Genomic DNA, 13,078 nt, shown 5'->3' on the forward strand with positions numbered 1-13,078 from the left:
ATATAAAAAGGAAAAAAATCATTAATTGCTTTTAAAGGAAAACATCAATAAGAATATTTAAGATGCATCAAAACATGTAACACTGATATTCACAAATTTGACTTCTGAAATCAGAATTTCTGATGTTTTTAACTTTGGATTCACTTAAATCCATGTAAATATAGTTACATGGAAACTATAGGAAACTCATTTCAGATAAACTAGTTTTCATAAATAGTATAAGCATATTCCTGGGTTACATTTTATATCAAGAAAGCTTATTTGTACCAATAAAATACCCTTAGACTGTACTTCCTGCACATTCTAATTTCCCAATGCAATTCTAAACCGTAAGAATGGTGATTTGACAACATGAAGCCTGTCGTTGTAGAGCTTCTGCAGTTCTACAAAAATATGTCTAAATGTTTACAAAGTAGATGCAATAGTCTATTTAAGTGCATCTGCCTAAAGTTTCTTTGTTCAGAACAAGTCCAGATATAACTATTCTTATAAAAATTATTCTGATAAAGTTTTTCTTTGTTTTGAATGATCATGTCCATATGAAGCACTGCCCGTGATTTCCAGGAGGTTCCTATTTAACACTCTGTATCGCTGGTCTAATCGAAGATATGTGTGGATTAAAGCTTTCAGAGAGGTTTCTGCGCATATAATAGTATCTTAACCGCGTTAGATAACAGATAAAAGGAAAACCCAAAGGTAAATGGGATTTGACGGTAGAATGGGATTAGGCAGTAGAGGAGTGGGTCTTAAATTCTGGCTTCTGTGACCCTAAGCCTGCTTCCCTGCGTGCTAAAATCAGAACAATCATACTGACCTGGGTTGGTTGTTAAGCCATCATTTCTCAGTTAAAAAGCCGCCTTTTTATTCTCTACTTTGTGAAGTTACGATGGGGACTCTGCAAAGCGCATTTCAGCTTTGCCAGCCCTGCAGATGGGGGCACTGAGGGACACGGGAAGGCGGGAGGAGGAAGAAAGGGCTTGCTTGCTCCTTCCTGTTTGCTTCTGGCTTCTGTCAGCATCACCCCAGCAATGATTTTTTTCTTCCACCAGTGGCTTTTGGATTTTAGTTCACAAAATTTCCCCCCAATCTCCGAAACCCACCCTAGAGTGTCCCCATAGAGCTCCCAGCATTAGCTGGCCAGCACCCCCTCCCCAGAGGGCCTGGGTCTAGCTCCCAGGAGCCCTCCTCTGAATTTTGAATCATCAGCACGGGTCAAGCTGACCTCTCCTCAAGGCCTGGATCCCAGCTCTGCGAGCCCTTTCTCCGAGCTTCTGAAAGAGCCACATCAGCTGCTAGGATCTGATAAGTCCACCCCATCCTGCTGCCCACCCCAGGAGTGCTGGCTGTCCTTGTGGTTCTTACCTGGATGTTCCATCCCTGTCACTCTTCTGTCTTCAGTTCTCCAGTACCAATTCCTCACAGTCAGTTCTCTTAGTCAAAAAGCAGCTGATCTCGTTTCTGATCTTGATTGAATCTTGACTGATACTAGAGAATCCCAGGAAATAGAGACTCAAGATGGAATTCTTAATTTAAGCTTGGTCATGCCTTTGGCCTTGAACCTCCTGCCGACTCCTAATGCGACCATAGTTAATCATTAACACCTGTGGTTGGTTACCGTGAAGCACCTACTGAAGTGCGTGCCTTCCACGACCAAGTGACTGCCATGTTTAACCACTGGAACTACAAGGATCAGGGAAGGAGATGGCCAATTCTCTGTGCACTGGGGTGCTTACAGGACAAAAATGACTAGCTCAAGACATGGTTAGAGACTTTTTAAGGCAATTCTAAAAGAATCCAATGCAGCATGCATCCTTGCAAGTGGAATTTGCAGCCTTGCTAAGTCTCGGATGTGAGAATTAGGACAGTGGTTGCGAAGGAGCGAGAGCGCCTGAGATTCAGAATAAGGACAGATGAGTGATTTCCAACAAAACAGAAAATCTGTTCTCCCTCATCCAAGCTTCTACATGCTAATAATTCCAAACTTGGCTCTTCATAAACTACTTCCTGAACTATAACTTGGGGTTCATCTTTTGTTTCACTAATGCTTGTTTAACAAACCTCTAACATTAAAATCTGTTAAAACAAACAAGCAAAGAACCTGGTCTGGTTTCTGTTATTTAACTTAACTCTGTGGACACTGCCTTACAGGAATATTTTGAGGCTAAGACAAAGTGTCTGTAGCACGTAGCTCAGGGCAGTGCACCACACCCCAGGGCACTTGGCCATGGTAAGTAGTGTTTTCCTACTGACCACATCTCTGCTCTGCTCCCTTTTGCTACTTCTGACTGGGAGGTCATGACTTCTCTCTAAACTTGTTTATAAAAGAAGCACAGTTTCTCTAAAATTGCGGGTATTTGTGGAGGGCTGGGGGGAAGGGTATGAAGAACATCAATCAACTGTATGAAGAAATGAATTATGGGGCCAGAACTGACCTCTCACAGGACTTCATACTGAAGCCACCATCTGGTGCTAGGTGTTTAGAAAGGCCTCCCGCTCACTATTGTGAAGTCAGAGGAACTCTTTCTACTTTCTGGAAGAAACTGCAGCTATTCTCTGTTAGGAGGCATTCTTAGGACAATCTCCTAAATGAAACCCTAACCTCTGGTATCACTAAGGACTGTTCCTGCTCATAGGGTCTAACATAACAGCCTGTGTTGATCTCATGTAAAGTATGCTAAGGCTGAGGAATCATTTTCAATGCTAAAGTGATCATCGCACAGAGGATAGAAAAATCCCAAACTCCTGCATACCCCATGTTTAGGGCTCTATTACTCCTCTGACATACATCTACGAGTTCCTCCATTAAATCAAGATATGAACAGTTATGAATATATAATTACACATCAAGCATTGTATACAGTAGTCCCCCCTTATCCTCAGAGGATTTTAAATCCCTGAGTTGATGCCTGAAACCAAGGATAGTATAAAGCCCTATATCGCCATACATATGTGTGTGTGTGTGTGTGTATGTCTTCATACTATCCTTGGTTTCAGATATCTACTATGTATATATAGTAGATGGGAAGGATATACATACATGTATGTATATATATAACGTTTTCTCCTATTCACATACATACATAGCTTTGATAATGTTTAATTATATCCAACAAGAGATTAATAACAAAACTAATAACATAGAACACTTATAGCAATATATTGTAGTGAAAGTTATATGAATTTGGTCTTTTTCTCTCTCAAAATATCTTATTGTGCTGAACTCACCCTTCTCATGACAATGTGAGATAAAGTGACTATATGGCAAGATTAAGTAGGGGAAATGGGCATCATGGCATAAATGGAAAATTCCAGAAACAACAATTCATAAGTTTTAAATTGCATGCTGAGTAGCGTGATGAAATCTCTTGCTGTCTCACTCTGTCCAGACTAATTGGCCATTAGTCACTCAGTAGCTACCTTGGTTATCAGATCGACTGTCCTGTTATCACAGGGCTTGTGTTCAGATAACCCTTATTTTACTGAATAATGGCCCTATGCATAAAAGTATGTAATATTTTGGGGCCACTGTTGACCAGGGGTTACAAACTGTGAATAAGGGAAGATTACTGTACTAAACTTCTAGACTCATATACATTTATCACTGGTTACATGAAATATATTATCTAGCCATTATTCTAACATGGAGTAAGTCAACTTGTTGCCGTAGTAACTTCAAAATTGCCTCATTCATCCATGTATATGCAAAGGTTTACCTAAAAACACTAGTGAAATTTTAAATTCTAATAACTTCAGGAATATAAATTCTTACAAACTTACATGAGTTTCTAATGAGCTTTATTAATAAGTGTAATGATTTACATTTATCTCACATTTAAATATGAATTTGTTTATTGTGAATAATACATATTCTAAATGATTTTTAGTCCTTCTGGTTGAAGATGGAAAATGCGGATTGAAATAAGTTTTGGGAGACAACTTGTATTTCCAATTTAGGCTTATTAAAATATTAACTAGACTGGGCATGGTAGCTTAAATCTATAATCCTAACACTCTGGGAGGCCGAGAGGGGTGAATTGCTTGAGCTCAGGAGTTTCAGACCAGCCTGAGCAAGAGTGAGACCCCATCTCTACTGAAAATAGAAAAATTAGCCCCCTGTTGTGAGTGTCTGTAGTCCCAGCTACTCGGGAGGCTGAGACAACAGGATCATTTGAGCCCAAGAATTCAAGGTTGCTGTGAGCTATGACATCATGATACTTTAGCCTAGGAGACAAAGTGAGACTGTTTCAAAAAAAAGTGTTAATTGGGTAAGTGCAGGACTATGGCTGTGGCCACTTCCCAATTTGAAAGAAAAAATGTCCAGAAATAAAAGTGTACTTCACCTTTCCTAACAATTAATTCTTATTTATGTTTATTTCATCACGAACTTTATAGAGAAGTCAGAATTATCATAAGAAATGTTTTTGTCCTGAACCACTAGGTAATTTGCCCATCTGATGCCCCGCTGTGCCTTGACAAGTATTTCTCACAAGCCAGGATATATTCTACATGAATACAAAGCAACCATCAAAGTTAGGAAATTATCAGTGATATATTTCGGTATGCGATCCTCAGGTTCCTCTGAAGGTTTCCCACTTGTCTCGATAGCGTCCTTTATCCCAGAAAGCCCCGGTTCAGAATCACCCGTCATACTCTGTTGTCACATCTCTTTAATCTCCTTGTCTAGAACAGCTCCTCATCTTCTCTTGACTGTCATTACCTTGACAATTGGGGAAGTGATTTTGTGGCATGTCCCTCAGTTTGATGTTTCCTTGTTATTAGATTCATGCTACACAGCTTTGTTAGACATATAAAACAAGTGACATGGTAGTTTTTTCATTTTATCTTATCAAATGGAACAAAATTGTTATTTATCCCATGGCTAGGATGTTCAAATTGATCCCCTGATGAAGGTAATGCTTGCCAGGCTTTTCTACAATAAAGTATTCATTTTACTTTCATAATTTAGCAGTATAATGTGGCAAGGTATTTTGAAATTATGTAAATATCCTTTTCCTTATGAACATTTCAATTTATTCATTATTCTTATATGTAAGTATAAACTCATGATTTCCTATTTTATTCCCTTACACCTCTTTATTATTATGATTCTCAAAAATTCCCAGATCTGGCCACTGGGGATCCCTTCAAACAGTCTCTCTGTTCCCTCTTGATCTGTTCCCCTCATTTACGGAGCACTTCCTTGAGTTTTGGTACAAAAACATTCCATTTCTAACTGTCCTTTTCCTGCCCCAGCACTGAACTTAGCCCTTTCTTCAAGGAGTCCTGGTTCTTTTAGTGCAGAATGGCATTTAGAAGGCAAGATCTGTCTAATGTTGTTAGTGTTGTCTTAGTTCATGCTGTTATAATAAAATAGCATAGACGAGGTATCTTAAGCAACACACATTTGTTTCTCACAGTTCTGTAGGCTGGGAAGTCCATTTTCAAGGGGCTGGGAGATTTGGGTCCTGGTGAGAGCTCTCTTCCTGGCTTACAGACAGCCACCGTCCCTCTGTGCTCAATGGCTTTATTCTGGTGCATGTACATGGAGAGAAAGAGATTGCTCTGGTGTCTCTTCCTCTTCTTATCAGCGCACTAATCACATCATGGTCTCCAACCTCATGACCCCATCTAATTACCTCCCAAAGTCTCCCCAAAATTTCCACCACTAAAACCTATCACCTTGGGTGTCATAGTGTTAACATGTGAATCTTGGGGGCACATATTCAGTTCATTACAAAAGTGTTGCTGCTTCTAGACCCTCTCAGTGGAATAGCTAGTGTCTATGTCTATATCTGTCTATTAATACAGTAGAACCTCTGTAAGCTGACCACCCAAGGGACTGTAACAAACTGATCAAAATACAGAGGTAGTCAACATAAGGAACCAGGCCTACTGTACTAATATGTACATGTGGTACATGTCTGGCCTATGAAAATTAGGTCACCCTAAGAAGGGGGTCAATGTACGGAGGTGGTCAACTATGGAGGTTCTACTGTATATAGAGAGGTATGAAAAAAAGAAAATGTATCTATACACACTTATAAGTATTTAGTACACTCTTATAGATGTTACACATCTATCTATATATTGAAAACCATGAATCCACACCAATACCTCTAATTCCTTTCCAAAAAACAGTTCATACCGGTTCCTTCCTTTTGAATATCTGTAATGCCCTTTTCCAAAAAATGAGGTACCTGAATCCTATTATCATGTGTATACTTTCTTGTTAGAGAGGTAACCAACGTTCTAGATCTGCCTCCCTCCTCCCCAAGTGAATGCCCTCTTTAGACTCCACTACTTTATGCTAGAAATATGGGCATCTTCCTTACCCCCAGTTCAGTATAGAACTTGAACTGCCCATTCTGGGTGACCCACTCCCTATTAGATCCCCTTCTCATCCTGTTTGGCTCTGACGAACCCTATAGGGCTGCCCCCCTGCCTAGATGTCCTCCATAACCTGTTTGTCTCTGAATCACCTTGTCATAAGCCCCTTCCCCATGGTGTGGTCACCCTACTCAGCCTGCCTGGGTTCTGACATCTCACCTGGATTCCTCCCTCTGTATGGACTCTCTCTTCACCCCACTGAAGCTCTGATGTTCCACTTCAGGTCACAGGCTACCATAGTCCCTTGGTTTCCATTCATGCTGGTGCCTGTCTTATTCTGTTGCACACTTAGGACTGGCATTTATGAAGAGAAAAAAGGGGTGAGTCCAAGTTACTCCTACATATGTGGGTTGTAAAGATTATCTCTGTTCTAACAGCAGGGCCCTCACCCACCCAGTTTCCAGAACTGTAAGACATAAGTTTCTGTTCCTTATAAATTACCCTGTCTCAGGTATTCTGTTATTGCAGCACAAAACAGACTAAGACAGAGAGGAAGAGGAGGAAGAGAAAAGGAGTGGAAAGGACATGGGAAGCCAAGGCAAGAGTCATCAACAGAGGAAATATGGGAATCGTGAATGAGTGAATGTTTTAAAAAACAGGAAAAATATCTCACGCATGCTAATTTGAAGGTATGGCGATGTTTTATTGCTTAAAATTACAGTTCTAAATCTAAAGAAAAAATTCTCTGACCTATGACACTCATAGTCAAGTCTGAGTAGATTGGGCTTTTGTCTGTCACAGGGTGAAGGTCAACCTCCCACTGACCCTAAAGTGTAGTAGCTGTTGCAAAGCAAATACAAAACCAAAATTTATATTGTATTTTAATTTGTGGCTGCCTTAATGCACACAAGAAATAGGAAAGAAGCCTTAGGTCATATTGTTTTTAGTTTATATAACATCTTCAAAGACTTTTAATTGACATCATATTCCGTAATCTTTACAAATATCAGCCTGAGGTAGATAGGAGGTCGGTAGTTTTACCTCCATTCCACGAAAACAAAAATAAAATGTAGAATAAAATAAAATAAAATAAAGGCTTAAATGAGATATACATAAAGTTTAAGAGTGATTTTTTCCTTAGTTGTTCTCTTTTAATGAAGTGTAACAAAATTAAGCTAATCCCATACATCGTGACACACGAAAATGCAGTCCCCTGTCACAAGTGGGTTCAATTTGGCCAAAAACATGCATGTTGCAAACTTAGTTCCCTGAGTGTAAAACTGTAAGGGTTATGCTCTGGTTAGTCCTTTCGTTCTATTTCCGTTCACTTGAAGATTCCCTTTACCCACCTTTGCTGTCTTTTAACATCACTGTTTTCGCTCATAGGCTTTCACTGAAAGAGCATCCATCCCACAGGTGAAGATGCAGTCAAGAGCTTCAGAGCAGAGCCCTCATCTCTATTGTGACCTTCATAACAGTGATCCTAAGGACACTTCATAGATCCTACAATTATCTGTCTTTTTGTAACACCATAAATCTCAGTAGCCAGCCAAGTGTGGTTCAGTGCAGTAGAGAAGAGAAGTGGGCAGGAAAAGACACAGCTCTTGCCTTTATGGCTTATTAGACAGTCTATCTTTTCTTTACCAAACCTGCTTTTCTTTGGCTTTTCTATTTTCTAGAATTCTATTCCTTCATACTGTCATGCTATTTTTCATTACTCTTTTTAATATCGAACTAAACACACCCTCGAGCATCACAAATCTCTGTTTCCCTCAGAGAAGAATGTGTTCTTCATTAAGGCCAGTGCTTTAATATTCCACAAGAGAATAAACAAGAATTAGGTAAAATTTGTTTTTACAAGGCACTTAAAGTAAATTCTGTGGGTTTATAGTCCAAATGATGCAAAATCTTCCCCAGAAATGCAGCAGTGTTGGCAAACTCCTTAGCTATCGCCAAGCCTCAGGCCACACATGGCAGTTGGGAAGAGCAGGACTCGGAGTACTGAATGTGACTGAAATACAAATAACGAAACATGTGGTTTTCCAGCCTCACAGTGTATTAGAAAACAAAACTGCACGTAAACAGCGTTACATTACTCGCGAGGAGTGCTGAATGGAGCCAGGAGCTACGTGTTTCTCCGCAGCCACTCCGCTATCCTGGTGCTTTGCTTTTTGGTTTTCAGATTTTGGTTCTTTACTGTCCGTAATTTGGCGTGTACTGTGGTCTTCTGGTGCTCCCCCAGCATGTTACTGAAGAACTGCTGTAGCTGGAAGGACAGAGAGACAGCGGTCAGTGCCACCCAACTTCTCATTTTGACAAACGAAATGTGTGAATGCCAAGTAGCAACCTGACTTTGCAAACGGGAGACAATGGTTGGAATGAGTAAAGAGGCTTGTGTGTCCCTTGGGAAAGCGGCTGTGACAATGTTATGGACACCATGCCTACCCTGAAGAAGTGGATGCACCTTGTAAGAACACAAAAGACTTTTATCTGAAGAAGGCAAGTCTTCTTAAATTATTGGGCCCAGAGAGATACTCAAATGTGACAGCAATCACTCCTGTCGTACTCCCCTCTACCAGCTGTGTGTCCATCTCTTGAAACTGCTTGCTTTAACAAGAAGCTATAAACTAAACAAGAAATGCCAAACTGGAAACTTTAATTCATGCTCTATAGCTTAACATTGTATAGCCACTCACTAACCAATGTTATTTCTGTAAACCAATGAGAATTCCTGACAAACCACTTGGAATCAGCCCATCCCTTGTCTCCCTTTCTTGCCTTTAAAAATCTACTTATAACCAAGATCAGATAGATGTCATACCCAATGTTACTTGGGTCTAACTCTTCCAGGCAACCGTCCTCACTTTGGTTCAAGTAAATTCTGAAATTATATTTTGCACCTCAGCCTTTTTCTTTTAGGTGAACAACTGGAAGGTCTACAAAGTAGAAATTTTGTCTTATTCATTGCTATATTCCCAAAGCACACAGTAGGGCTCTGTGAATATTTTCTGAATGCATATTGAATATTACATAAGATTTATGGACCAAGATACAGTAAAATACTATATTTTATCTCAACAGAACCTTTGCAACTTTCAAAGCTCAAAATCAGTATATAATTTTTACATAAAACCGGTATATAATTTAACAAATGATATTCTTTACTTGAGAATTACTTAGTTAATGGATTCATCCATTGGCTAAGTTACCTCATTGAGTCAGGTCAAGAATTCTGTTATGGAAACATTCATCACACTATTACATATAAATGAGACTCCAATTGAATAACAGATTGTATTCCAAAAGTCTATTTCTGTGTCAATAGATTAGAACTCAGGACATATATCATCATACAATGATAGTATCTATTCTAGCTTACAAAGGCTCACTTAAACCCTGATGCACTTGAAATTGAGTAGTAATAGAGTTATCAAGTGTAACTACAATGTAAAACAAGAGTAAAGTTCTAGAGAGAAGTAGGTTAAGGAGCCAGGAACAAGTCTCCCACTCCTTCCTTGCACACACACACTTGCTAGCAGGTGGGAGTCACTACCCATGGCTCCACATGACTGATGTTCCTGCAGTGGTGGGAGTGGGGGGCTCTGTGCAAATCTAGGTGGGTTTCGTGTGTGCTTGAGAGCAGGAGAGAGACCAGGCTTCTAGCAGGGTACAGCATAAAGATCAAAGCCAGAGATGCGGAGGGTATATGAAATCTGTGCCTGCAGGAAGGGACAAAGGACTCAGATGGCTTCTTCTCTACTTTCCTTCTTAGCAATTATTTTAGATATTATCAAGTGAACTGATGTGATAGAGTAGAACTGCTGGACATTAATATATTAATGACAAGGACATTCATCAGAGATAATGTGTTTGTTCTCAAAATTATAACAATTTAACTACTACGAAGTTCATTTTTGCATTTTTAAAAACTATCAATGACCATAGAGTTTGGGAACCCTGTGGATTGCTAAATTTAAACAAATTTCATTCACTCATTCATTAAGCAAATGAAACAAACAAACAAAACTTCTCTCCCTTCTAGAGAGGCGAAGATGAACAACTGCACTTTAGAAGATACTAACACACTCTCCGTCTTGATGTGGGAACTTTCCTTCCAGCATGCTGTGGGCGTGGTGTGCTTTTCTCTGTCTTGTTGGGGTGGGGAGTCCTGACAGCTCAGCCTCAGGCCAAAATCCGAAGATAATTTCTTTTTTTTTTAGACAGAGCCTCAAGCTATCCCCCTGGGTAGAGTGCTCTGGCATCACAGCTCACAGCAACCTCCAACTCCTGGGCTCAAGCGAGTCTCCTGCCTCAGCCTCCCAAGTAGCTGGGACCACAGGCGCCCGCCACAACGCCCGGCCATTTTTTGGTTGCAGCCATCATTGTTGTTTGGCGGGCCTGGGCTGGGGATTCGAACCTGCCACCTTAGGTGTATGTGGCTGGAACCTTAGCCGCTTGAGCCACAGGCGCCGAGCCCGAAGATAATTTCTTTAGGAATCAGTGGTTCTTCCTCTCTCATGATAACAGCTACATAACACATAACAGATTGCTTCTCCTTTGTTTGCATAGGATCAAATTTCAGGCCTCTATGGCCTACACTTTTATTTGTTTATTTGTCTGGGGGTGGGGCTGACTGTCCTTTCTTAGTGACATAGGCCCTCCTGTTTTATATAGATACAGATATAGATATAGATATATAGATATAGTTCCACTTCCAGGCCCTGGCATTTAATTTGAATTTTTATTGGCATATAATTTATGTATAATAAACTCTATCTACTTAAACTGTATAAGTCAATGAATTTTGACCAACATAAACCCTTTTGAAACTATAGCCACAATCAAGATACACTACAGTTCCATTGTCAAAAAAAGTTTCCTTGGGCCCTTTTGTAAACCATCCCCACCCCCATCCCAGGCAACCACAACCTACCTTTTGTCACCCTAGATTACTTTGCATTTTCTGGAATATGACTGCTTTCCCAACCTTAAGTCCTATAAATCATCCTAGTAATCATTTTAACTATGCTACTAGGGGTGTGGAAGTTACATTTATATTTCATTCTCGTTTCACTTTGTATGTATGTATCTTCGTGTAAACATCTGCTTTTGTCTCCCTTTTTATTTTCTGGTTATAGTGTCCCTTTTTTCCTTAAAGAAAAACTTTCCTATTCCCAGTGCCTGTGGTTTGGGAGGGGCTGGCTCCTAGTGTGGGCACACGACCCAGGACAGACCATTTAGAGTATTTCATCTCCCCTGGACACAGTGATTGGTGTGTGACCCAAGTAGGACCAACCAAAGTCTTTCTCAGGTGGAGAACTTGAAGCTGAGTGGGAAAGGATCCTCCTTGTGCCACTGACAGTGCTAAGGTGCATGGAGGCTTGGAGCTATTCGTCTCCATGTGGAGAAAGCTCATCTAAGAAGAAATTTAGCCCAAAGGAAAGCAAAGCCCAAGCCCTGTGTTAGATTCTAGAATAGATATGACTAAGATAGGAGCTCATTGTAGCCTCTTGGGATAGACATATCTACACACTGATTATAGCATAATGCAGTAGTAACTCTGTGATAAATATATTCATAGGATGACTGGGGAGCAGGGAGGAGGACAGGGTGTAAATTAGTTCTTTAAAAAAATTCCCAGAGTTTTATACCCTCTCCTCCATGCTCTCCAGTCATCCTAGGAATCATCTTAAAGGATGAATAGGAATTATCCAGCCAGCAACAGGGATAGGGAGGAGTCCACAGACAGAAGAGAGAGTTTTTTTGAAGTCTAGAAAATGTAAAATAACATGATAATTCAAGAAAACCAACAAGTGGTATAATACAACCAGAGGAAAAGTGTTTGAAGTGTTTATTAGTTTCTCCTGCTTTCTAGCACTCCATGGTAAGGTGGGCAAAAATGCAGCCCAGAGAGGTGGGGTCAAGTCATGGAAGGCTCGTCTCTTGTGCTATTCAAAAGACTTTAAAATTTCTTCTAAAAACTATGAAGAGCTCCTCTAGCTTTGGGAACAATGCACTGACTGGCAGCAATGGGAAGAACAGGCTGGCAGGAAGACCAGTCTGGGATAGGGACCCCAGGCCAGTGCCTACTGCAATAACTCAGGTGAGAAAGGATGAAATCCAACCCTCCATGGTCAGGTGGTCTCTATTTCAGGGTCAGGATACAATTCAAATACACTTTCTTCACAGTGATATAACACCAATAGAAGCATAGAAGGTAATAATTCAGATAAGCATATTTTTAATTTTAGGAAGTCTAAATTACATAAAGAGTGGTTTCTAAGTTACCATTATATTTCACAATATTTACTTACCTCCATGATTTGTGAATCTGTACTTATGGTTCTCCCTATTAAGTATGCTAAATTAACCAACGATTGTGTTCCATACCTACAAAGCAATAAGATGCTAATCAGGAGTGGAAAACATTTTGCAAGATTATGCTATAGTTTATACAGCAGATCAATGCTAAGTATACAGCCCCTATTAATTCCTATCTCTCAAATCTAAGCCAAAGACATATATGAACTAGTTTAGTTTCATCTTTTAATAAAAAATTCTATTACTGATAAATATTTAAATACTGATTTGTGTAACATATAGTTTTAAAGTTTTATTACATGTACAAAGTTCTCCTTAAAATGATTATACTTATATATATATTTTTTTTTTTTTTTGAGACAGAGCCTCAAGCTGTCCCCCTGGGTAGAGTGCCGTGGCTTTACAGCTCACAGCAACCTCCAACTCCTGG

General features: G+C 39.9%; 1 protein-coding gene across 1 annotated transcript in view; it reads right to left on the reverse strand.

Moving 5' to 3' along the window:
• Positions 1-8,172: 8,172 nt before the first annotated feature.
• Positions 8,173-13,078, reverse strand: part of LVRN (laeverin) — a 64,108-nt gene continuing 59,202 nt past the window's right edge. The window contains exons 19-20 of the mRNA XM_003788900.1: positions 12,642-12,717; positions 8,173-8,593 (exon numbers count right to left, since the gene is read on the reverse strand). Coding sequence (XP_003788948.1) covers positions 8,453-8,593; positions 12,642-12,717 — 217 coding nt within the window. The 3' untranslated portion in view covers positions 8,173-8,452. The remainder of the gene's footprint in view (positions 8,594-12,641; positions 12,718-13,078) is intronic.

Source organism: Otolemur garnettii, unplaced genomic scaffold (assembly GCF_000181295.1).
Source record: "Otolemur garnettii isolate 467f Iridium unplaced genomic scaffold, OtoGar3 scaffold00030, whole genome shotgun sequence".
Lineage (NCBI taxonomy): Eukaryota > Metazoa > Chordata > Mammalia > Primates > Galagidae > Otolemur > Otolemur garnettii.